Raw genomic sequence first — 26,822 nt, 5'->3', positions numbered from 1 at the left:
ATATACAATGTGCTAAACTGCTAAAATAAATAAAAATATTCTACAAAGAAACTATTTAGGCATATTTTGATTCAGTGAAAGGTGAGATGGGACCAGATTTTGAAGTAATTTGGGGGATGTTAGCAAGTGAAAGTAGCCATGGATGTAATGAAGGTTGAGTGTGCCATTTCTCCTTTTAAGAGGACCCAAAGATTTTAGGTAGATATGGAAAGTACTACATAGTCAGGAGAAAAGCAATTGTGGTAACTTTCAGAACGGTAGACGATGGAACTTAAGTTATCTCTGCTTTGCCTGGGTTAAGCTTCGGGTAGTGGGTGTTCTGCAAGATCCAGATTGCAGAAAGGTTGTTGATATTTGGTGGAAGCTTGGAGCACAATTCTGAGTAAGAAAAGAAGGTAAGAGGTGGTAAGTGAAGCTAAACAAGGAGATGGTGGAATGGTATTGTAGAGAGAAGAAAGGTGAAAGACCATGGGGGAGTGGTGGTAAGCCCTCACTTGAAGAGATGAATACAAGATGAATTATATTAGGTTGATGAAGTAGATGAATTTGGCAAAAGCAATTTAAGTGGTACTAACCACGACAACATGTTTGAAAACTACCATGTTCGCTTGTTTCAAAGTCTGCACATAGGTCTAGGATGAAGAGAACAAAAGATAGGATGTAGTGGTAGGCAGGCAAAGTTAATTTGGAGACAAGGGAAAAGGCAATCTCTGTGTAGTAACTTTTATGTAACTCCCAGAGGCCACAGATATCCTCCAGAACTGGACAGAGATGTCAAGCATTTCAGCCAGCAACTCATCACAGTTGTTCAATTTTTGGCTCTTGGATAACATTTTTTTGCATGTGACATGTTTACTTCAAGTTTGTGTTGCACTGAGTTGCACCAAGATGTCACTGTTCGCCAATTCTTCCTCAGAAATTTTCGGATAGATTTTGATCTGTTGTGTATATTTTTGTTATTGGAAGAGTCTCTGCAATATCTATTCTATCTGAGTCAATCTCCAATTATAAAGGTTCTATTAAGTGTTTTGTATTGTTGTTATTTAACAGTCAAATTGTGTTATGATGCTAGGCTTGTCTAGGCAAATTAGCACACTTTGTTACCTTAATCTACAAAATCACAGTATCACTTACACAGAGAACCACAATCTTAAAATCTTTATCTTAATCTGACCCCTCACCTTCTGAGTTCGACCCTGTTCACTACTCTCTTTTGTGTAGTGTCCCTTCCTAATACAGCAAAGCTAAAACATTTCCCCCCATCAGTAGTATGGTTGATGATATTTAAAAGAGAGCATGTATGATCCAGCAAGGATCGGTCAGTGGAAATAAAATTTAAAAAAGGCGAACATTTCTCTATTGTGAAAAGGTCACAGGAAGGAAAGAGCAGTAATCTTTAAAACAATATCCACTAATAGAATCATCAAATGAATTGTGCATTGCTTTCAGTAAACAAATAGAACCCAGAAACTCGTACCTATCAATTCTGCAGGCTTATTAGGCCTCTTGTTGATAAAGGTTTCAAAAGATTCCTTCATCGAGTTGATGAACTTCTCATTCTTCTGGAAGCAGACTTCTATGATGATGTCCACCTTATCCTTAAAATCCAGAAGCTCTTGGACCATGTCCTTGTCCTTTTCAGGGTTAACAACAATTGTGGTCCCAAAGTTCTGTAACAAATTCAATTATAGACATGAATGTGGTAAGTTCCTTCACCACATAGCTAGACAAATGCTCAGTGCTTTAAAAACTTCAAAATAAACGGTTGCACACAAGGCTCGAGTTGAAAAGCAGAGTGTGCTTCACAATTAAACAGTTATACATACATTTCTTGTTTTCACGCAAAGATCTTGTGACCTACATGTTTCTATCTCTGCTGGTGGATAATAAACTTTCATACAAGTAGGGTGCAGCAAAAATGCTACATTTGAGCGCAAGAAAGCATGGGTACCCATTTAGGGGGAGTCCAAAGAGGTTCTGTCCCTGAATTAATTACAAAAAATAAAGTAGGGTCAATAGAATAATTTGATGGGACAATTTCCCCAAAAAATAGTATAAAATGCCATAGATTTTTACAGGCCGTTTGGAAGAGCCAGTCATGGATTATGTCAATATTCATGGTCTGCAGAGCGAGCCCAACTCGCTCAAGTGTTTTTTTCATAGGATTAAAAAGCATGGTGCTACCTACAGGCATCCTATCTATCCTACAAAGGAAGGAATATGCCAGATAGACATTGCCATTAACAAGTAGCGCTCCAGCCCTCATCAACATTAGCACATCATGTGGACCATCCCAGACTCCATCCTCCTTGCCTGGATGAGTCATCTCCAACAGTCACAGTGGGCCTCTGGTTACATGTAACTGTGGATTCTTCCCTCACATAGCACCTTAAATTGCAATGGAAACCATAAAGAGATTACTTATCCATCAAAAAGCTACTCTTTATGTAAAAGATTGCAGCTCGACCACTCAAAAGTGTTGAGTGATGCGGGTCTGGGAACAAATTAATTCTCTGAAAAGCAAACCAGTGGACTGACATTTAAGCTGCTGTTCACATTATCACATTTCTGAGTTTGCCACTCAATAGTTCTAGTAACACAGTGCCCGATCGTGACTCTTACTGGCCCCTCTTTATTTAGTAGGAAGCCTGAAGGCCTTGAGAACCTCATTCCGTAATATGGAGTGAGGTCCCAGCAGTACATTCTGTAAAAAGGCCAATATGAATCTGTTAATATTCTCAACCACCCTAAACGATGTACCCAGTATTTTTAAGCTTGTACTCCTTTCCATTTTCTGCTACTGTTCCACCTTGATCTTCAGACGCAGGTGATAACACATTGTTGTAAACAATCTCTGCACAGTTTCGACTTTACCTTGAAACACCCACTTCCACAACAACAACTTACTTGACTAGGAAGTATGTCTGTCTATCTTTTCCCATGAAAGTCTTAAATTCCTCCAAGATCCCCCTTCGCTGAGGTCACTTTTGCATCAATGCACTGCTTAGACTTTAACTGTGCAGTATCGCAATAATCAAGGCCTTCCAATTGGAAATGTGCCTCTGGATCTTCATGCACCTCTTGCACAGCTTAAGCTTTCACTTTGTCCTGGAGGCCTTAGGATTAACAATGTCCTGTTTCTCCTTTACCCCCTTATATTTATTTCTGATTAAAAGGTTGATATAATCCAGATGCACCTAAATAGTATTAGCAGGCTTTATCTCAAACCCACAAATTTACAGTTTAGTAACTAACAGCATGTGTCGTATCATGATTAGCTTCTTGGCGCAGAGCCGAGAGCCTGTTTTATTCGCCTGCAGTGGGTAAATACAGGTTGATCGAGAGCTGCAAAAAAGGGGAAATATACTGAAATAAACAGTTCATATATTAGTTAGGTGTTGTTTATCAATAAAAAAGAAGCATGACGAGGAGCAAATCAAGTCGGGTAATTTTAAAATGAGTTTAGCAGGAAGTATCAATGATAAAAATCGAAGCAAGTGATCAGTTGTGCTGGAACAATTTTCAGACTGGTATTGCTGCCATCAATGCTACATCCCTAAAGTCATGGCGATTGTGAAAAATCCAAGTGTCACACACAACAAATCCAGCAAATGAGCCACTCCAATTCAGCAGGAGAAAGACAAAGGTGTGTATGTAGCAGGGGTGCATTTTGGAGCATACTGTCACAAATATATTATTAATGCACACTGGAGTAGCATACTGGCATTTGCAGACAACACATTTTTTATTGAAATTACAACAAAATTCAGAATAACATACAGCTGTACAGAAACAACTATATAGTGCACAAACGAGAATGTGTGGAAATCAGGTTTCAGCAAATATCTTTAATTTACACATCGAGCCTCCATCCTGCTGCACAGTCATCATCCTTGGACGCATGTATGTCTCACCTTGATACACACTTTGATCCTATTTCACTAAGGGACACAAGCAGAGCAAGAGGACAGCTTGTGTCAGACATAGGCGCAGATACTGAACGTCCAATGAGAAGTATTCAATAATGGTCTGTCCAGGGTGTAGCCCAGCAATCTTGCGGTGATGAAGAGGGGCAACATCTTCAATTATTCAAGTAGTGTGCGGTTCTATTTACATTTTGATCTAGTAGAGATTATGAATTCAGCTTTTTGTGGGTTCACTATTAGCAAGTGGTCTGATATCCAGATCTGAAGCTGTTTTAGGAAACCTTATAGATTTAGAAATTTATCTATAGTTAAGTGTCATTGACACACTGCTCCTTTCTGTCTCCAGTGTCTGCTAAATTGCTAAATATACCCTCAAGATTTTTGAGGATAAGATGACTAGTGTAGGTAAGAGAATGGATCGTTGGGGAACTCCACAAGCCACAAAAGATGGATTTGAGGAATGGGTACCAAGCGTCACAATTTGTTGGCCATGTTTCAGAAAGCAGGAGAACCAACTTAAAACTTGCTTTCTGAAGCCCATTCTCTGTTCCACTGTGCCGGACTGTCAGGTGCAGACGACTGATCATGCAGGGTCCAAAGACACTCCTGACCCTCCTTTAGTATCAAAGTACATCTCTTTTGTTTGAGATTCTTGGGCACTATCATATGTCCTCTGGCAACACCTCACACAGAGCAGGAAGCTTAGTACGTGCTCCTGTGAGCAAGGTAGGGATCAGAGATAAAGCTGTAGCAAATTCCCTTTCTGTTATTATGCTGCAAAAAAAGCTACTGACTACACGTCAAGGGGAAGAACCCATAATCCAGCTATAGTAGGTTACACCATAACGCTTTCTGCTGCCACACTCTGCCTGGCAGTCGGCAAATCTGAAAAGCTGGTACTTTCAAAGAGGTGAGTGAGACTTGTTCTGCATTGTATCGACATTGCCTGCAACACAGACAGTCAGAAACAGAAGGCTGCCATGTTGGCTTGCTCCTAATTTTGAGAGGAGAACCGTCTCTAATTATTTTAGGGCCCGAGTCAGACACTGTTAACCAGGAGCTATCATCAGTAGGGCCACTGTTTTCACGGCCATTCACTTAAAAACAGGAGACCGACACCAACTGTGCAGAGCTTCTGAAAAGAAGCTAGGTCAGAGCTCCAAAGAAATGCAGCTCTCTTGATGCTCAGCTGGCTCCAACCAAAGAAACCAACTTAAAAACAATGTGGAAATACCATTTGGCACAGCCTACTAAAAACTTTTCTTTACAACTCAGAAAGGACAATTCATTTTAAGCAATAGGTTGGGGGCAAACACCACAAAAACAAAAGTAATGTTATTTGGGGAATTGGAGGGGAAAGCCAAGAAAGTGCGGAAACTCAATTACATCAACAATGACAACTACCTGGGAATATTGCTAACTGAAACAACTAAACCATATTTTCACAAGAGATTACTGGGGGAAAAATAAGACTTGAAAGATAATATTTGTCCACGTCATCTAAACACAAAGCTACATAGGGTATATAGTACATTGCCCAAAGCTGTTATAAGTGTAATAACAGCAAAACTAGCAGCAACTATTTCATATAGTCATTCAACTTTCCCATGGAAAATTGCCGCATTATTGGACAAGATGTAATGCATTGCCTACAGACGAGTATTCGAGCTACCGCAACATATCCGTTGAGCACAGATAAACGCCTGGAATTCGGTTTACAAAAAAAAGACCTAATTTACAAATCTCGGTTTCTCAGCTATTACTACCAGATTTTACATGAGGAGGGCTCATTAAAAATGGTCCTGAAAGATATTTTAATAGCTCAGACAATGACTGACTAAGATACTTAAAGTATGTATGAGATGACAGAAGATGCTCCTATCTGAATTTCGGGGGGTAGAGGGGGAGGATGGCAGGCATGGTGCAGTCAAGGCCTGTGGAGCAGGAGTACTGCTATGGAGAAAGCAGTGCTCAGTGCTATGATATGCCAAAATGCGGGAAAGTGTAATCCCGTGGAGGGGAGGGGGGGATGGGCGGAGAGAAAGAGAAAGAGAAAGAGAAAAAGAGAGAGAGAGAGAGAGAGAGAGAGAGAGAGAGAGAGAGAGAGAGAGAGAGAGAGAGAGAGAGAGAGAGAGAGAGAGAGAGAGAGAGAGAGAGACTGCACTCTAGTGTAACAGCAAAGCAGTTAATGTCTGAGCAGTGTGATTGCAGGTAAGCAATCTGGGAGAGAGAAACAAAAAAAAATTTAAAAAAAGAAGAAAACAACAAAGGTACAACGTAGAGTAAGTTACTAAGGCACCAAGAGAGATGATGTGACACAGAACTATTTTTTTTTCTTTTGCAGTTTTATATAGGGCGAACTTGGACCAAAGGCATTAGAGTGTTTAACAAGAGCACCAGATTACACTACACAAGATCAGATTGTTTTCTTTCAGGTATGGGATGTTTAAATGATTTGTCCCAAAACACACAATGTTGCACCAACGCAGGGACGCAAACCTGGTTCCCCTGTTGATCGCCCTGGTCGGTAGGCCACATTTTGTTAGACTATCATGAGGAAACAGGAAAGGCGGAGGCATCAGCGGTGGAAAGGACTTTGGAGAAAACAGAAGCGAGGTTGTTCGTTATAGCACCTATAATCTACAGAAGCGTAACTGCAAATAGCAGAAGGCCAGTTAGAAAAGGCAAAAACTGAATTGCAGCCAACATCATATCTTCGGCAAAGGGCGGCCAACGCTTTGCCAATTTTGGGAGTCTATTTTTAATTAGAAAATACAAGGCAGACATCGAACATTCATGCGTTAGGATTCATAGCCTTGTGCACAGAGTTCAAAACCTGCTGCTAATTGCAACAATTTGGAAACTCTGGTCCCTTGCTGGTTAAGAAAACTTGTAGACCGTTTTCTAAAGCCTACAGAGTGCCTGCAAACAGTTGGTGGTACAATTATTGTGGTGCTACAAAATTCAGAATGGTGTGAGCACATCGTGGAAAAAACAAACGCTTAGCACAACACAATTATATAATGATCTCCTATAACTTCACCCAGTCTTTTGGCCAGGATATTTGTAAAAAGCTTGTAGTAATTGTTGAGTAATGAGATTGGTCTATATGATTCACATGCTTTGTTTTTGTATTTGGTTTGAGAATTAAAGTTATTGTGGCGTCATTCCAAGAGTCAGGAATGGTATTATCTATGTAGATATGATTAAATAACGAGGTCAATTCTGAAACTATTTCCTCCGCTAATGCTTTATAGATATCGGATGGGATACCATCAGGGCCAGGGGCCTTCCCCCTTTTTGAGTTCTTAATGGCTTTAAAAACTTCGTCAGGAGTTATTTCTTTGTTGAGATATTGCTCCCTGTCTGATGTAAGTTTGGGAACTCAGTCTGAGCTTAGCCAACTCTCAATCTGGGATTTTGTCGCAGGACAATCCTCCCTGTACAAGTTTTGGAAAAAGGCAGTGAAAGCTCTCTCGATATCTTGATCCTTTTGAGACATTTCCCGCTTCTTTAACTTCAATTTCTTTGATAATATTTCTGCTCAAAGCCCCTCTTACATTCACGTTCCAACTTCCCCACATCCCTCCCCGTATTCATATTGTGCAAGTTGACTAGCGTTCCACTTTTGTACTTTTTCTGCTTTGTCTATCTGTTTTTTAATCTTGGTAACTTCTTCACTGTCAATCGCATTATTCAGATCTGAGAGCCCAACAGCTATTGCGCTCTCTTGCCCAGTTATTCTATGGTTAGCTTCCCTTCTTCTATGTGTGACATAGCTTATCAGTTTCCCTCAGAAAAAAGCTTTATACGAATCCCAGATTATACCTGGTTGGGCGGAAGTTTTGTTCATATCGAAAAACTCTAGAGTGTCTTGTTTCAGACTCGCGATTATATTCTGATCCTCTAAAATGGATCGGTCTAGCGTCCATCGCAGATTCGGTGTTTCACTATCTAGAGTTAAGATGAGTGCTCACCGCAGAATGATTTGACAAATGTTCAGATTGGTGTGTGATTGGTGCAATCTTGTTGCCTAACCTAATATCAATAAAAAAATAATCTACATGAGAAGAGTGGCTATATTTTTTATTGTGGAATGTGTAACCCTTATTGCTACCCGCCTTACGCCTCCATGGATCTATCAACCCCATACTCTTCATTAGATTTTGTATAGTCTTGCTCATTTTTGGTGTATTTACCGTAGGTCGTGTAGAAGATTTATCTAGGACAGGATCAAGTAATGCTTTAAAATCGCAAGCCATTATAATAATATTTTCATTGTCTAGCAATAATTGGAATAGATCTTGCAGGGAGGAAGGGTCATCTACATTTGGACCGTAATAAGTGATCATAGAGTATTTAATGGTATTAATATTTGCAATGATTATCAACCATCTCCCCTTAGGGTCTGCAATCACCTCTAGGATTTTGGCCTGCGCTGTATTTTTTATTAAGATCACTATCTCGTTTACATTGCAGTTTTGATTTGTACATGCATACTCGTTAATCCAGCTCTGGCTTTGACAATTCCTTCCCACTCTGCTTGCCGGAGATGCATCTCTTGCAACATTAATATGTTGTTTTTGATTTTTTTTTTTTTTTTTTTTTTTTTTTTTTTAAAAGACGTTTATTAATGTTCAAAGGTTCAGTACACATAGCGAAGCCTACAACCCTGCGGGCCGGCTGCAAATGAACGGTGAATCTTGAGGGTGTGGGCCATCATAAAAAGGGGCATGTCGTTACGTCCCTTGTGTCCCCGGTGTGCTAGGACATACAGAAGATAGTCACATTTTCTGAAGTCAAGAAAGTAAAAGTCCATAAATGACGCCTTATTTTCCATTTTTTTCCTAGAACTGAGCCATAAAAACGGCAAACTAAACAAAACAGTTCGTATCGGTATGTCCCAATGTTCCTATCGCGGTTTCCCCACTCGAGGTCCGTCCCACTGGCACGGCGTTAGTAGGTGCCACCCCTGAACGGTGTGTCGTTTGCCGATGCTGCTGCAGTGCAGCCAGAGGTCAGAGGTGTGCGTGCGCAAGTGTGCCTGAACCCGGAGTGGGGCGGCCCCTGCGGGCCATGGTGTGTCATTGGTCGCCGGCCTTGTTATTGGAGCATGTGGCATTCAGGTGGAGGAGCCTCGCCGCCGGTGTGGCCATCAGCGTCTACGCCAGCAGTCACCGTCTGTAGTGCCGTCAGTGGCTTCTGCCCACGTCAACGCTAGGGGTCAAAGAGGCCACCGTCCGTGAGCAGGGGTCCGATACTGTAAACAGGTAAACATATATGTGTTGATGGGTGGGGGGGGGGGGGGGGGGTTGGAGTGTGCTTGCGGGGGCGATGTCAGCGACTTTGTGTTTGGGGCGCGCTGCTGGGCAATGGCCACTGATGGGCGCCTGCGTGAGCGTCGGGTCGCGTCTGAGGTTTACGCGTTGGCTGTGTCTTGTCTGTGTCAGGGGGGGGGGGGGTGGGGGGGGGGCGCCGCTTGCGGTGATTCCTGCGATACAGCATTAGCCTCTGTGACCCACCTCTGGCTTCACCCAGTCTACGTGAGCCCCCTGACAGTGCCCTCCCCCCTCAGGGACCCCAGGATACCATCCCAGTGCTGAGCTATCGGGAACTGTCGCAGGCCCGCCGTTTCTTCCCGGTGGAGCGCCGTGCTTTCCGCCCCTGCCCAGTTTGTAAAGGATGCGAACCAGTGTTTTGGGGTAGGCGGTTCCCGCCGTTTCCAGTGGCGCGTAATCAGCCGTTTGGCCGTAACGAGGCCCAGATCCCAGAACCGCGCCTGCGTTTTGTTCAGCTTAGTTCTTTTATAGAGGCCGAGAATGCACGCCTCCCACGTGTCCGGCAGTCCCGGGCCCGTGCTGTGGTTCAGGAGTGAGGTCACCTCCCCCCAGTACGTGGTCAGGGTCGGGCAGTGCCAAAGCATGTGTAGGATATCCGCGCCTAGCAGGTCGCACCTGGGACAGACGGCAGTGTCGATCGCGAAGTATCTGTTTATTCTATCTGGCGTTAGGTATGCCTGGTGCAATATGTACAGTTGGATGACACGGAAGCGGGAATTGCGGGGGATGTTCACGGGGCTAGCCAGTACTAGGTTCCACTCCTTGTCTGTCCAGTCCCTCCCACGATGCGCCGCCCATTTAGCCCTAATCTGCTGCGTGGGTTTTTGCGTGTGAATGAGAAGCGCCTGCGCTAACCAATGCGTGATGTGCGAGCCTCTGCCCATTACATGTAGATATTGGACCAGGTGGTGCATCGGCGGTTCATCCTGGATGTCGCCCCAGGAGTCAGTGTATGCCCGTATTACCGTCGCATGGAGTAGGAACTGCCCGGCCGGGAGCCCCGTGGTGTCAGATAACTCCGCAAATGAGAGCAGTGCCCCGTCAACATACAGGTCACCCATGGTCTCTACTCCAGCCGTGACCCAGTGGTCCAGATTGCGCTGCGTAACCGTCCCGCTCCTCCTGGGGGTGCCCAGCAGGGGGAGGGCAGGGGCATATGGTCTGGTGCTTTGCGTCAGCTTCAGGCTGCGGAGAAAACATTTGCGGGCCACGGCTACGTGCATGGGCAGGGGGCGGGGTCCCTTGGTCAATGGGTGAAACAGGGCGCAGGTCTGAGGATGCGTCCACTGGTAGGCCGCTGTGGCCGTATCGTCCAGATGTGCATCGCTGAGCCAGTACGTCACCCATTGGAGCTGTGCGGCCAGGTAATACAGCTCCATGTTGGGGACAGCCAATCCCCCCTCCGCGGTCGGGGAGTACAGTTTAGCCAGCGCCACTCGAGGTCGCCCCGTGTTCCAGATCAAGCCACGAAGCATTGATTCCAGATCGCGGAATATCCGCGTGGGGACATACGTGGGGATATTCGCGAAGTAGTATAGCAGCCTAGGGAGCGCTATCATTTTAATAAGAGCTATGCGGCTGGGCACGTTCAGCGGAAGGGTTTTCCAGAAGGACATCTGAGCTCGCAGAGAAGAAATGGCGCGCACCAGGTTGCCCTCCAGTAAGTCCTGTGGGTCTCTATAGATGCGCAGTCCGAGGTATTTAAACGTGGTCGGGTACCAAGCGAGTCTGGCCCCTCCAAGATGCACATCACATTCTTCCTGATCACGGCTAAACGAGTATGCCCCGGACTTGGCCCAGTTGACCCTGAGGCCCGAGACCTCTGCGAAGGTCCGGAAGATGTCCGACAGCTCGGCTGGCACCGCGGTGAGGTCCCGCACATAAAGCAGCAGGTCGTCTGCGTAGAGTGAGACTATGTGCGTTCCGTCAGCCAATGGGATCCCCCATTCCGCTCCTCTGTCCCGCAGCAGAGCTGCTAGTGGCTCAATGGCTAAGGAGAAGAGGAGGGGGGACAGGGGGCAGCCCTGCCTGGTGCCTCTGCGCACCCCGATCTTCTCCGACAGCAGCCTTCCCGTCCTCACACGGACACTGGGGCTCTGATAGATCAGACCGACCATGTCAGCAAATGCATCTCCCACCTCAAATCTGTCCAGCACGGCTCCCAGGTATGGCCACTCTACCGAATCAAAGGCCTTCTCCAGGTCCAGGACCAGGCACCCCGATCTAGGCCAATGCGTCAGAGCCGCTTCCTGAATCCGGAAGAGGCGGCGTAGATTACGAGACGTGCTCCGCGCCGGCATGAAGCCATTCTGATCGGCGTGTACCAGAGCTGGTGCCTCCAGGGCTAGGCGGCGGGCCAGTAGCGAGGTGAAAATTTTATAATCTGTATTTAGCATGGCCAACGGCCTATAGGACCCCATGAGTGCGCCATCCCTGCCCGGCTTCAGCAGCGAGACCAAGTTTGCCTCGTTAAGCGAGTCTGGGAGTGCTGATTCTTCCATTGCTGTATTGTACAACTTGAGCAATTCCGGAACCAGTGTGTCTGAGCACGCCTTAAAAAATTCGGCGGGCAGTCCATCCGGGCCAGGTGATTTGCCGTTGGACAGTGCGAAAATGGCCTCGCGTATTTCGTCCGCAGAGAGTGGCGCCCCCAGGGCGTCCTGCTGTGTGCCTACGAGGGAGGGCAGCGGGATATCCGACAGGTATTCCGCTATGTAGGCCGCAGTTACTCTCAGTTGCGACTTGTATAGGGCCCGGTAGTGTCCCACAAACGCCTGGTGTATCCTATTTTGGGTGTACACTAGTACTCCCTCAGCCGTGCGGATGGCGGAGACCGGCTCCGTGCGATCCTCTTGCCTGACTAACCAGGCCAATAGCCTACCGGGCTTGTCACCGTGCTGGTGCACTCGCGCCGAATGGGCCGCGAAGTTAACGTGCCGCAGCCGTTCCAGCAGCGTTTCGTGCTCCGCCCGGGCCGCCTGCAGCCGGTCACCTGCACCCCCCACCGCCTCCTGCTCCCCGCCTAGTAGGTCCGCCTCCACCCTGCGCAAGTCCTCCTCCAACTTCCACCGTATGCCCCCCTGAGTGCTCAAGCAATGTCCCCGTACCACCACCTTGAATGCGTCCCACTCTACTCTCGGGGAGGATGCTGTATCTGAATTGTCTTCGAAGTATTGCGCTACGCTGGCCTGCAGGGAATCTCTGAAGGGGGCATCTAGCAGTAATGCAGGTTGCAGTCGCCACGTGGGGATAGGCGGGCGCGGGCGCTCCCAGGCCATGTGCAGTGTATGGGGGTTGTGGTCGGAGTGTGTCCTACCCAGGTATTGTGAGCCAGTGATATGGGGCAACATGTCCGCCGACACCATGTATCTGTCGAGGCGAACATGTAATGCATGTGCTCCCGAGAAGTATGAGTACACCCTAGTGTTCGGATTGTGCGCACGCCATGCGTCTTTCAGACCCCACTGCGCCGCCCACTGTGTGAGTGTCTTCGTGGCCCCCTGGGATGCCGCCTCTGGCCTCGGCGGGACCGAACGGTCCAGCACTGGGTCTAGTACCGCGTTATAATCGCCCCCCAGGATCCATGGGACGCCGTGCCAGGGCGCTAATTTCCCTGAGATACGCGCCAGGAAGGTGCCCTGATCCGTGTTTGGAGCGTAAATGGACGCCAGGACCACTGGTTGCCCGTCTATGCGCCCCTTCACCAGGACATACCTCCCCTTCGCATCTATGTGTACTTCCGACATTACGAAGGGGGTTCCCGGTTTTACCCATAGCAGTGCCCCGCGGGCGTACGAGGAGTATTCAGTGGCGTACAGTTGTCCCCTCCATCTCCGCCTCAGCGCTGTCACCTCCGCCCCACTCAGGTGTGTTTCCTGCAATAGCGCGACCTGCACGTTCTGCCTCTTCAGGTAGGAGTAGATTTGGTACCTGCGCGCGGGTGTGTGCATACCTCTAATGTTCCACGTGCATATTTTTATGGCAGACATTTCAGCAGTACACATTCCCCCCTGACCCTCCCAATAGCAGCAGCATCACTAAAGGCCCCAGCAGTGGCTCCCCCAGCTCTTCCGTTCCCACCCCCCACATTACACTCAACAAAGCTTGGGAAAACATAAGGACAGGGAAAAAAAACTGTAAAAAACAACAACCAACAGCGGGCTAACCCCACGAAAATACCAAAAGGGCAGTGGCGGAACGGGCCACCGTCCATACTCTCAAGAGAGAGGAACATTCCTACTTCGTTTAAGGGGCAATGTGCGCTAAGCACAAGTTCGGCAGGATGGATATGTAGTCAGTTTAGGGGTAGCAAGCCGCTTCCCTGAGCCATACAATACAGGACAATAGTGGCCGCCCTCTGCGGTCCAGTGCTCCAAGTTGTCCAGCCTGTGTGCGATCAGGCGCAGATGCGTGCTAAAAGGCCACCCCTTCAGTGCCCTCCCAGCTTACCACTAGCGCCATAAGGGCATTACTCACTGTTCCAGGTGTCCACAGTTCGATCAGCTGGCAGGGGGGTGGGACGCGGCCCCAGCAGTGGCGAGCGCCGATCGCACACCATCGTCCAGGCGGCCACTGCCAACCCTCCCCTCGTCATGGCTAGGCCAGTGCAGACATCCCCCATAGGATCAGTGGATCAGGTCTGAGGTTTGCGGCGTGACGATGGGCAGTTCCATCGAGATCTGTGAGTTCGGGATCCCGTATATGGCCTCGTCGTCGTCGCTAGGTACCGGCTGTTGGCCGTCTTCTTGGGCCGCCTCACGGGGGGATGAGTCGCTTATTTGGGAGACCTTCCGTAGCGCGTCGCGCTGTTCACGGAGCATCTGGTCCAGCGTGGGGGAGAGTCCCACCCCCTCCTCCGCGGGCCGAGACTGTTGGGTCCTGTGCCTTCGGCGTCGTCGCGGTGCTCGCGGCCTGGTCCTCGTCTCGCCTCCGCGAGAGTTCTTCGGTGCCGTGTCCGTGCCTCCGTCCAGCCACTCGTCGGCCTCCTCGGGTGTGTTGAAGAAGTAAGTGCTGTCTCCCGCCACCACTCTCAGCCTGGCAGGGAATAGTAGGGAGTACTTGAGGCCCGCGGTGCGTAGTCTCCCCTTCACTGCCATAAAGTCGTGTCTCTGGCGCTGCACCTGGATGGTGTAGTCGGGGAAGAACATGATTGACGCGTTGTCTATGCGCACCTCGCCCAATCGCCGTGCCTCTCGCAGCACCGTGTCTCTGTCCCTATAGTTCAGTATCCTGAAGAGCAACGGCCTTGGGTTGGTGCCGGTGGTGTAGGGCCTCGTTGGCACCCGGTGTGCGCGCTCCACGACGAAGTGTGGTGACAACGAGCCTTCGGGCAAAAGCGTCCGCAGCCAGTCTTCCACGTGTTCGGCCGGGCGGGCCCCTTCCCATTTCTCCGGAACCCCCACAAGGCGAATGTTGTTGCGTCTCGCCCTCCCTTCCGCGTCCTCGGCCCTGTCCTCCAGGAACTCCACTCTGTTCAGGAGGTCCTGCACGCGTCTGTCCGTCTGGGTGACCTTGGGCTCGATCTCCTTCACTGCGCCTTCCAGGGTCTTGGTTCGGTCGGACAATTTTCTATGGTCATCGCGCAAGAGGGTCAGGTCTACTGCGACCCCGTCGATTTTGGACTCCAGGGAGGTTCTAGTTTGCTGGAGGGACTGCTCCATCCGCTCCACCGCTGCCAGCACGCTGTCAAGCCTCGCAGCCAGTTGCTCGGCGGCCATTTTGTGCACCTGTCTGTCCGTCTTCCCCTTCGGCTGGGCCCCTCCAGTCCCAGTGCGGGTCCGCACTCCCCCGGACATGTGCGGGTGGCGCCTGTCCCGTAGGGTCGGCCCCTGGCGTTACTCCAGTGACGGTGCCCCCTAAGGTGCTGTGCTCCTGGGTTGTGGCCCCGCTAGTGCTGGTTGGTCCCTCAGGTTAGGCCGTCGTTGTTGTCTCCCAGTGAGGGAGGCCCTCCTGTGGGTGGCCTTGTGTGGGGGCCTCGGCGCAGGCGGGGGGGTCCTGTCCTCTCCCTCGCCCGCGCTCGTCCCTGGCGGTCCGCGGCCGCGCCGGCTGCCCTCCGGAGCGCTGGTATGTGCGGCCCTGTCACTCCGCCCCCAGTTGAAGTGGGGGCCGGGGGGGCCAGCACTGTGCGTGAGTTCGAGGGGTCCAGGCGCCGCAGACGGGGCCGGTCACCAGTTCCGGCCCGGGTCACAGCCTCTCATGTGCCTCGCCGACCCTCAGGCAGTGATGATCCTCGTGGGGGGGCCCCGCAGGCGGGCCCGGCGTGTAGCACACCGTCGCGTGTCTCCGTCCCAGGGGGGGGCAGCCAGCCCGTCTCTGGCAGTGGTGTGGCAACCAGGCGAGGGGAGGGGCGGGCTGTCTTACTGCGGGCCCTGGGGCCGCAATGTCCGGGCTGTCGCTCCGTGTGGGCTCCTCTATGTTGGTGGGCGCAGAAGGGACTCACCGGGTGGCACCGATGGTTGCACAGTATCTCGGAGAGGGGCCCCCGCTGGTCGGGGCCGCCACTACACCGGCGCCTCTCCGGTGCCCCAGGCGTGTCTTCAGGTAATCCAGGGAGCCCGCCAGCTCGCTTGGCAGCAGTCGCGTGGCGGCCGCGATGTGGGGGCTGGGGTCCCGTTTTCCGCTTGGCCCGGGCCCTCCGCTGGAGTCCTGCTGCAAATCAAGGCGACCACCGGGCCACCGGAGGTTGCCCACAGCGCGGCAGCAGCCGGCCAGGGGGCCGCGGACAGTGTGGTGCGGCCTACCAGTTGGGGCCTGTGAGCTGGGCCCAAGCCTCGGTCCCTCGTAGTTGCCCCGCCGGCCAGGCGTCAGTGGGTCCCGCAGGAGGTCCGCAGGATAGGTCGGGGTCAGCCTCGTCGGAGCCCCGAAACAAAAGTCGGCCAGATTGCCGAGGAGAGCACCGGGAGGGTCCGCCAGCAGTTTCGGGCGGCTAGGGTTAAATGTGGCGGAGAAACGGCTCAGGGAAGGGGAGCTTAGCACGGAGCTCTACCCTAGTGCGTCCTCCGCCATTGCGTGCTTAGCCACGCCCCCATTAATATGTTGTTTTTGATTGTTTTAAAAACAGCAAAATTTTCCTTCTTCTGGCTGGCACACTTAACCCATTTACGTTCCAGTTTAGTATCCTCAGGTTATAAGTGGTGTTGGTGTTAGTTATTTTGAGAGGGACACTCTTCCTTTGCACTCTTTAATCTCAGTATATTTGCCACACATGAAGACCTATTTTTTTTTTCCCGCTGCTCCCCATCCGGTGAATTATTTACATCAGTGTACTTATAGTTATCCCTTCCCCACTGAGGAACCCTCCCTTTGACCAAATTAGGCATTTCTATTCTGCCCTTTGCCCTCAACTCTCCGTGTTGGGTGTAGCTAATTCATTGTAGTGACCGAACCTAGCCCTTAACTTTTAACACCTCTCAAAAAGGGTTTATGACAAGTAGACATTTACACGAGCTGGTTCACGACCTGGTCTGTGCGATCGATTTAGCCACTATCCAACAACATCCCTTAGCCATAATGATGGTGGACGCAGCTAAGGCATTTGATAGGGTGAGCTGCCCCTTCTTAAAAAAGTTCTTAAGCTTAACGGGGCGGGCATTAACTTTTTATGCACAATTCAAAATATATATAGGTCTCCAAAAGCAAGAATCCTGGTTAATGGTACACTTACACCTGTGATGGAGATAGATAGAAGCACCCGGCAAGCTGCCCCCTCTCCCCACTAATGTTTAACCTATATATTGAACACTTGGCCAGAAGAATTAGAAGGGAAGAGCAAATCTCACCATTCCAACATCAAGAATAGACTAAGAAAGAGGCCCTTTATGCAGATGATCTAAGAATATTCACACACGATCTTGTAGGGGCTTATCCCATCATTATGGACATATTAACAGATTTTGGGAAAGTGTTGGGATATTTAGTTAATGAAGGGAAAATCGAGATAATGGCATGGAACACTTCTTTAGACAGCTCTGAAAAAGCTAGAGATGAACGAGATTAGGTATCTAGGTGTACAAATTACGAAAGATATAGATATTAAGGCACAGATTAATTGGGTAAAAATCACCAAAGAAACCAGTAAACTCCTAAAACTCTTGTCTCACCTCCCGCTGTCGATCATTGGCAGACCTAACCTAATCAAAATGACATCTCCCAAAATTCACCTTCCTGTTTAATGCACTCCCTGCCCATTTTGAGGCCAAGTGGATGAGGAAGGTACAGAGTGAGCTAAGTAGCTTTATTTGGAATAACAGAGCCATCAGAATATCCTGGAAGAAGCAGCGGGGGAAATAAAATTGATGCTGGATTGACCTCGCCAGATCTCCAGACATACTGTTGGGCCTTCCAATTAAAACACTTCAAAACATTGCTAACAGATAATTTTCAATTGGGGACGTCCTGTTTTGGAGCCCTAACGGAAGACTTGGCAGAGCAAAGATCTGGTTTTCGATCCAAATTTGGGCACCCCAAATACTTTAAAAAGGTGCGACTAAGGATTTTGATCACAGCATGTAAAGTATGGATACAAGTTAGGAGACTTGTTGGAATTTCCTACTATTGTCATTTGGTCCCAATTTGGGAATTCCCGGGAACCCCAGCATGGTTAGTGGACTTATTGGCAACACCACTTATTCAGCCCGGAATAGAAAAATGAAATTTTAAGAGCATATGGATTATCAGGAAGAACCATCCATTAGACTCCTTCACATGGAAGCTGCTCTGGTTTGTTTTATGAAGCTGGTTGAGATGTGAAGAGGAATTTACTATGAGGATTGATTGCATAGATTTGCCTATTACATTCACAAGACTTGAAAGTAAGAAAAACCTAGCTTTGAAAAAGATGCCCATTTAAAACATCCAAAGAAGATCCAATGTAAAAAAGTCAGCTTTGGGGTTATGATTTGGTTCCTCCAAAGAATGCGTAGGAGAGGGAAAACAACCAGACCATGAAGATCACACATGACAAGATTGGCTTTACTGATAGTTCAAACCACTTGCTTTTCCCCAAACACTCCAGAGTTTATGTTTCTCCAGTGTCAATAGAGTGGGAACAACTATCAGTGTATAGCAAGGGTCCAGGAAAACCAGGACACCATTAACTTTCCATTCTTTCCTTGTAGAGGTCATCCAGAGAAAAGTTCTGCTGCAGAATCCACCATAAATTATTTCGGTTTACACCGTTTGAGAGGTCTGCAGTTCTAGTTGCTAGCTACTGTTCTCAGGAACCAAATCTGCCTGAGAGTTGGGGCCTCCTTTGTTCTGTTAAATGCAGTCTGATCTATCAGAAGAGGCTATCATCTCTGCCACCCCTTCCAACCTCCGCATGGAGCCACCTGCAGAGTAAAGCAGGGGGTTGTTGCTGGAAAGCAAACTACCAATGGCTTGATGTTCCAATCAGAACCTTCCAACAGAGTCTCTATCCAAATTACGCCTATTCATGAGCCCTTACATCACCGGACTATGACGAGTCGTTTTCTAAAGCACCATCGGCTCTCATATTAAAATATTACTACAGACAATTCTGTCCCGAGCACCCCAGACTCGGCCCTCATCACGTGAAGATCTGGGTTTGGCATTAACTGTTTGGTCTGAATGAATCCTGAGCTGGCTGAATCATTGAAAGACATGATGATTAAAAAGTCCATGTCTGAGCCAACCCCGCGCTTCCTACAACAGTTTGAGTGCCCCTAGTCCCCAGGAACTCCCAGTCCTGAAGAGACCCCCATATCCTCAGTTCGGTCGAAACGTAGTCGACAACCGTTAAGGATAGTCAGATAAGGACTAGAAAAGACTCTAGTCCTAGATCTGGAATATTCTCTTTAAGACATCCTTTCTTTCTAATAACCCTTTTTTAAAGTAATGAACACAGTCACCATATGTTTTCTTTGGTTATGGTCACTTCACTGGAGATAACATTGTCACTAATTTATTTTCTAGCATGGCTAAATGAATTGTAAATAGATTTCAACAAGTATGTGTTTTGATAACAATCCTTCTGAGATGATGAATAAATAGATTACTAACTTCGGCTGAAGTGAGTAGAAATCAAAATTTTTTAGGTCTCGCCTGTCGATGCGCATGCGCATCGAGCTTGCGAGACTATTGCGGCTTAACAACTCTTTAACTAACAAGCAAGGAATCGTGGCGATTCCTTGCAGTGCCCGTGACTTTTAAGCTCAATGCGCATGTGCATTGAGCTTAAAAGCGCGTGCACATCAGTTCCCTCAGCCGCAATCGCCGTCTGTTCCCTCAGCCGCATTCCTCCGACACCTTTTGAAGTGAAGCTTAGCTTCACTACAAAGGCCCCGGCTTCTTCACACCCACATGCCGCTCTCCCCGCTCCGCCCCTCCCCTGCCCGCCGTGTGCATTTCTCCTCGTACTTTCACTCTCGTGTCTCTCCTTGGTTTTTTTTGGGCTCTGCTCACATCTCCCCCTCCCTTCTCCCCCTTCCTTTTCGTTAGTTTCATTTGCCTGTACTTCTCACTAGACACTTATTCCGAATCGCTGACTCATGCTGCTCTGCTTATTTTATGGTAGTAGCCTGACACGGGCATTAACATACAATACAATTCTGAATTCAGCCGGCGCACACGTATAATTTGAGACGAGACACGCAATGAGCCGCTATGCTGCAGTCAGCCCTTGTAAATCATAAAACTCGTCAACCACAGATCACTCCCAACCTGCAAAGTGGCCAGCCACCCTCATAACCGTATTACTCAGAACATTGTCATTGAAAAAACACTTCAGTGCATGATATCTGGTGAAATGCTACTTTCTTTTGTGACCAAAAGAGGGCTCCCAGGAAAAAATTATAAACATTCATTTTGATGTGAAAAGGCCTCTGCAATTGAATATTTCTTAGTTATTTATACGAAGGGAATGACTTTTTGAAGCAGTTTTTTTTTGTACATTCGTCACATATTTTAAACATTACACAGTCTACTAGCTGAATGTCTCTCTCCTTCTCGGTCTTTTTCCTCTTTAATTCTCGCAGTAAACAGACAACAGGCGCCACTGGGCCTGTGGGCAGACAGAGCCATCCTGCTTGATTGATGGCTTTGCATTTCCATGTGTTCACAGTAAACATGCCCGAGGCGCCAGTCGAGCACAAGGCACACGGTGACATCCTCCTTAATTGTTGTTTCCCTTCTGAGCGGAGTCACTTTATGCTCAACTGCATAAAACAAGCATTGGCATAGCCAATAGGTCTCGCCTTTGGGACCTTATTAGTATTTAGTTATGCAGCGAGACCTATTGGCTATGCCAATGCTTGTTTTTTAATTGAGTAGAAATCAAGAGACTCTACAGGCTACCTTCTTGATAATATCCAGTATATTGTGACTAATTAATTAAAGGTGGAGAGACTGTGCCTTAACCTAGACACACTCTTAAAAATGTAGGTTCAAGATTAGATCTTTTCAATTGATCAAAACTTGCAAAAATTAAAAACAATGTGTTCTAAAAAGGAGTTCCTTGTGAACCATTGTGCCAGCTTTACAGCTAATACCCAGTTCAAATGGACATATGGGTCGCTCTTGTGTTTTTGTAATAGCCATAGACAACGCAGGTCAGTAATTTTAAAGAAGTCTCTGCTTTGCTTTTGTCCATCAATCCAAAACTGATTTGGGTAGGAGATATGGGAGGCATTATATGTTACCTCAAACCAGTTCTACTTCTGACTTTCGTTAGGCCTTTTGATAAGTAAATATTTATATACATTTTCTTCCAATTGGGTCTTGTGAACCAATGTAGGTTTAGGCAGCGTTAAAAGCTGCACTTTTTGTGACCCAACTGCAATTTATTTTCTCTGTACAACTGTTTTCAAACAACCGACGATGCAACACAATACAATTTATATCTACACTTTTCCATTTCTCACTTTGTTTGCATGCACTGCAGCAATTGTGAACAACATAGCAGTAAAAATAGAAAAAAACAAGCCCTTTAAATAACCTTTATGTATTCACTCCACTGCTGCAAAAGTATCTGCTGTCCATCTTTGACCCGACTGAACAGTTGGTACATTAGCGTAATATCGGAGATTCGGTTTTCATTTAGCAAGTTATCAAGCCCTGAAATCAAAAGAACAGCAACTGAGCATTTACAGCAACCAATAAATAAATAGGAGGAACATTTTTCACAACTTACAGTGTCTTTATAAAAATACAGTAATCAAATCAGAATGTAATTATTCGCATTAAGCTTTAGATTTGACTGAATAAAACACACCGGGTCGATTCACAAAGATTTAGCCATGAACTACTATTACTGCTTTCAGCGTTTACTCCTTACTTTAAGTATTACAGAAATAAATATGACATACTCAAAACAAACACTTTGTGGATTAGGCCCTTAAGAGTTAACGCTTTGGGAATCGCAATGCTAAACTCAGTTGTCAACGAGAGCACAGTTGCATGCCTGGGAAAGATTCTAAAATCAGATTGTCTGGAGCATAGAATAGCAGCAGAACAAGTTCCATGTTAGATGTTTAGAAAACTAATGTATTGATCGAGGGGTGTAAACTGTCACTGTATCTTTGGCGTTTGTTGTGTGAAGTGCAGACGAAGACTTAAAGTCAAAGATTTAATTCTGCAACAAGTCAAAACATACCAAAATGCGTGAATATACAAATTATATGTTGTGAAAAGGCTGTTAAGAGTGTCACCTTTCAGGCATTATCCACAACTGTATACTATTGTTCAGCGCATCATTCGAAGGTTATCATTAGATGATCCTAACACTCTTTATCAAATCTTCGACGATTTTCATTTTGATCCTCTTAATTTTGTAGTTATTGATGGTGATAGGGAGATATAAAACAGAAGTGTTTTTCATAATATGGAACATTCAGTCCATATCCTCCATAATTTCTTACCATAAATATTTTTTCTATAGCATGTCACACCACGCATTCACTACTGCTAAGAACTTAAAGAAAATATATTATTCAACACAATTTAATGGTACGCATATTAACAATCTCAGAGGTTTAGCACAATGAGTTAGTTGGCCTTGCCCGGATTCAAATTTATGACCAACTGATCGCAGCATTTAATAATTTGAACCACTTTGCTGGCATTTTTATTCTTTCTCTCTCACTTGCCATGATCTAAAAACAATATTGGTTTTTCTGATGTGGGATAAAAACATGCACATTTTTAGGTCTCATCTAGGCAGTGATTGCGCTGTCTCTTCTAGACATGCTGTATTCAGGATATGGGCATTAAGCTCCGCCCATGTTCCACCCATCTTTACAATTGGCTCCTCTTCCTGTCCCTTGTAAATGATGGCTTTTGATTTGTCAATAGGCTTAGTAATCCCTCCTTAGTACTTCCCTCTCCTGTTACCTCCCATAAGGACAGTCCTCCTGCATGTGTCCTTACTCCGTAGCTTTCATTAGCAGCTAGGGAGAACTTTTTACATTATTCACTTATTTTGATATACTCAATTGCTTGGTTATTTCATTTATTACCTGCCTCCAGCGTCTTCTTGTTTTCTCTCACACGAGTGGTTCATTTGTGGAAGGAGCTTCGGCAGCAGATACCGAGAACAATGGCTTTCGCAGGACAAGGAGGTGACCATGAAGAAGCACTTCAAAATAGAACAAGCATTTGCAAAGCAATAGGTATTGCATTTGTTAAAGTTAGCGCTGTTGGCGTTGAAAATGACAATGTTACTTTTTATTTGCAGTGGCGTAATTATATTTGCATAGCGCTTTTGCATTAGTATAACATATCAAAAGTACAAACATTGTCATTTTCAATGCCAACAGCTCTAACTTCAACAAATGTTAGATCTATTACACTGCAAATGCTTTTTGTAGATCAGCTACCTATTGAGCTCTGAACGCTGTCATGTGGAACACAGAAGAGATAAACAAAGAATTTCGAGAAAAAGTCTTGGTGCAGTACAGAAGTCTTGAAACTTTTTTGCTCTGAGCCCCTGTAAGCAAAACGTTTTGAAGTCGGGCCCTAGTCCAAAGATTTATGACAAAAATATGGGAAGCAGAAGGGGACGGCTGAGCGCAGGGGTATTTTTACGTAGCTCTTAATCCACACTAAATGTAAGACCTATAAAAGTGCAAATTTATCATACAAAAACAGAAATTGACCAGTAAACACTAGGCCCCATAATTGGGGTGTTGTGAGCCTGGGTCCCAATGCAACTGCACCTGCTGCACTAATGGTAGCTGCACCCCTAAGAAGCAGGCGGTCTTCTCTGCCTCTTTCATTCCTTCTCTTCATGCCTGGCCATCACTCCAATCTTTAAACTCTCGGTCTCTGAGAACAAAATTAGCTTCCAATTGTTGCCCCCTCTTTACAAGAAGGGTGCCCTCTGCCCTAACACTAGCAAGGAAAATGAGCATTCTGTGCCACATTTTTAAAGGCTGGCAGTCATAAATGTGATGCAGTGGACCCTTCACAGTCCTTGGCCCTAGTGCCACTGCTCCTGCTTCACTAATAATAACTACTGCCTTGCAAAACAGGTAGTCTCCTCTGCTCTTTGCTACAAACATGGTCCCCCAAATTGCCCCACCCCCTTTCTGTCATCTCTCAGAGACTCTACTCCGATACCTCACCTGCTTCAATTTTGACCTACGTTGGGCCATTGGTTCAAGGCCCACAGCAACACTGACAAATGTGTACTGGACCCCCTTGAAAGCAAGGAAGCATAGTACAACAGCCATAACTGGGGTTTAGTTGGCCCTTCACACCCCTGGGACCTATTGTCAAAGCACCTGCAGCACTAAGGATACCTCCAACCCTCTAAGCAGAATAAGCCGGTCTTCTCTGCCCACTTCACTGGGCCATCACACCTAGGCCTTAGGCTCAAAACAGGCTGTCTGCCCCGTCTATAAAATAAATTAGGGAAAAAGTATTCTCTCTCACCCAGTGTTGCTTGGGCCCTGTTCAAGGATGACCTTGCCCCTCATGTTGGCAAGGAAAATGTCTCCCACCACTTTTTTGATAGTAAGACAGCCAAAATTGGAGTCTGGTGGTCCTCACAACCCTGGTCCCAGTGACACTGGATTTGCTGAAATAATGGCCCTTCAAAACAAATTAAAAAAACAACTGGAGCACCAATAACTCCCCACCTCCTCAAGGCATCTCTTTGAGGAAGTGGTCTCGGTCATTTGTAAAGTAAATAATTACCCACATATTGCTCTTTTCTCTGGTGCATCTCTTCAATGCTATCCAAGAATCTCACTACTTTCCTCTTTCTCCTGGACCATTTCTCTGAGGCCCAAGAGTTCCAGACGATAAGAGCTCTGTGTCTGAATAGGACCCTGCTGACCCCCACCCTGTCACCCTCTCGACTCACTTTGAAGGACATCTGCATGTAAACAGAGGTTGAAGTGGATGCGATCTTAGGGGACCCACATGCCCATGCTCTTTTAATTTTACAAAAGCAGTTCCCATACTTTTGGTTAAAAACAACCTTCCTTAAAAAGTGAACATGGTCCTTGAGGTGCGTCTACATGAAAGTGAAGGGAGGGCGGGGTTGAGGCAGAGAGGGAGTTTCCTGTGCTGTGAAGCCTAGGAAGGGACATAGAGCTAAGGGAGAACAGGGCTTGTTACCAGGATGCCTGCTACCTGAAAGAAATGTAAATGTGTACAATTGGTTCATCGCCAAATCTAAAGGCTTCTTGGGGGCTTGTACAGGCTTTAATTGATACAATCACTTGAAGCTTCATGGAGATATTCTTTTAGAAATGTAATGTCAGGGTGTTGCAAGGTGAGCTCTAAGAAAGCGTTCTTTTAACAGAAACCTATAAAATAGTGTGTACAGGGTACAATTGACCTATTACTAAAATATATACGCTGAAAGCACATGTTTTATCTTAAAAAACAACATAATTTTGCAGGAGCCTACCTTATACTATGCATAATACAATTTTAAAATAATGTCCTCAATATTCACAGCGCTTTCTGTTCCAGGTTGGGACCAAGTAGAACAATAAATACGCAAGTCACTATTCCCCACAGCTGCAGTTATCCAATTAGTCAAATAAAATATCAAAACATAAAAAAATGTATTTCCAACTGATTAGCGTTACTTGCATTTATTTTTTGTTTGAGGTTTCTGCTTTATTTTACACGCAGTTATAGGAAAGTGAAAAACAATAGACTTGAGGAATACTTTGTTCTTTTTAGCCACTTTTCTTTACCCTGCCATCATCCGATTGTGGTGGTGGCGGCAGGGTCAAAGAAGTGGCTAAAAAGAAGTGTGGTAGTTGTAGGAGAGTAGGGTCTGCTTCCTATGGTCACTCCCACTTTTTGCTGTGATTCTCTGGTTTTTCGTCTTTAGTGTGGCTGTGGGCCTGCCAATCAGACGCACAGTCCAGCTATTCTCTCTCTTAATTGATACCATGTACTTTAGGTACATACCAGATTGGTTACTGGGTCACCCTTGTGAGCCCCTGTGTAGTGGACCATAGGAACCCAGGGCATAGGTGCACCTTAGGCCTACCAGGGGCTGCAGCATGTATTGTGGCACCCCCGGTTTGCCTTCCAAATTGACACCACAGGTCTGTTCACACAGCCTGGGTATGGTGGTGTACTCACCCCTTACTTAGATATAGTATACCTATATCTATATATACATATAGACACATATACACCTATAAGTCACTCCTATGGCAGGCCTTAACAATCCTGGAGGCAGAGTGCTTGGTTTTATGTGAGAGGGTGCCCTAGCATAAGCTGAGCCCCTCTGCAGCTTTCGGAACCATCTCCTCATAGCTGTTCTATTATACAGCCATACCATATACTTTTAAGTGCGTTATAATCCTCGCGGTTAATGCTAACTTTGGTTTGGCTTTATCAAAACATGTCGTGTAAGGTGTCAAACACTTTGGAATACTCTCCCCCCCACCATTCTAGAGGGAGAAGACATGTAGTTACTGCTTTACCCGGCTAAAGTTAAACAGAGCCTCAGCATCACAAAATGGATGCTGCGGCCTCAGACACGTGTCTGACCTCCTGCTGCTGGACGAAACTCCGGGGAGGACTGGGCAATAGGTTTCCTGTCCAGGGAGGTGCCAGCACCTCCCCAGACAGGGTTTTGTGTATTGGGGCAGGGAGGGCTGCATCAGCAGATGCTTTTCCAGACACTGCCTGGGGCACACAAGGTGCTCCATGCATAGTGCGGTTCAAACCAGTTGCTGTGGCACTCAGCCCTAGCTCTGGCGCGAAACTGGACAAAGGGAAGGGGGTGTAACCACCCCCTGCCCAGGTCCACCCATAGGAGGGACCTAGCCAGGTAGTTCAGCCCACAACCTTGGTATAAGTATAGGAGCTGTGTCCCTAGGACTTTAGATTACCCTGGACGAACCTTTGAAAGATATATCCTGGACCTTCGATGTTCCATTCTGACTGTAAGATGGAAGATATCTCCCTTGTGGTCAAGGAGTGACCACCCTGTTCAAACAGGCACCACCGGCAACTTTGCCGGTCTGCATTTTCAAGGCTCTGCCCGTATCCTGAAGAATCTGCGACACAGGACACGGACTTCCAGACATCTCCGACCCGACCCACATCCACAGCAAAGCTGAGA

General features: G+C 47.0%; 1 protein-coding gene across 1 annotated transcript in view; it reads right to left on the bottom strand.

Moving 5' to 3' along the window:
* The window catches only part of LOC144773090 (cullin-4A), a 468,683-nt gene that overhangs the window by 230,823 nt on the left and 211,038 nt on the right, over positions 1 to 26,822 (bottom strand). Inside the window, exons 10-11 of the mRNA XM_078657905.1 lie at positions 21,219 to 21,337; positions 1,478 to 1,670 (exon numbers count right to left, since the gene is read on the bottom strand). Of these exons, the coding sequence (XP_078514031.1) occupies positions 1,478 to 1,670; positions 21,219 to 21,337 (312 nt within the window). The remainder of the gene's footprint in view (positions 1 to 1,477; positions 1,671 to 21,218; positions 21,338 to 26,822) is intronic.

Source organism: Lissotriton helveticus, chromosome 8, assembly GCF_964261635.1.
Source record: "Lissotriton helveticus chromosome 8, aLisHel1.1, whole genome shotgun sequence".
Classification (NCBI taxonomy): domain Eukaryota; kingdom Metazoa; phylum Chordata; class Amphibia; order Caudata; family Salamandridae; genus Lissotriton; species Lissotriton helveticus.
The sequence above is the reverse complement of the archived record's forward strand: the minus strand, read 5'-3'. Positions and strand labels throughout refer to the sequence as shown.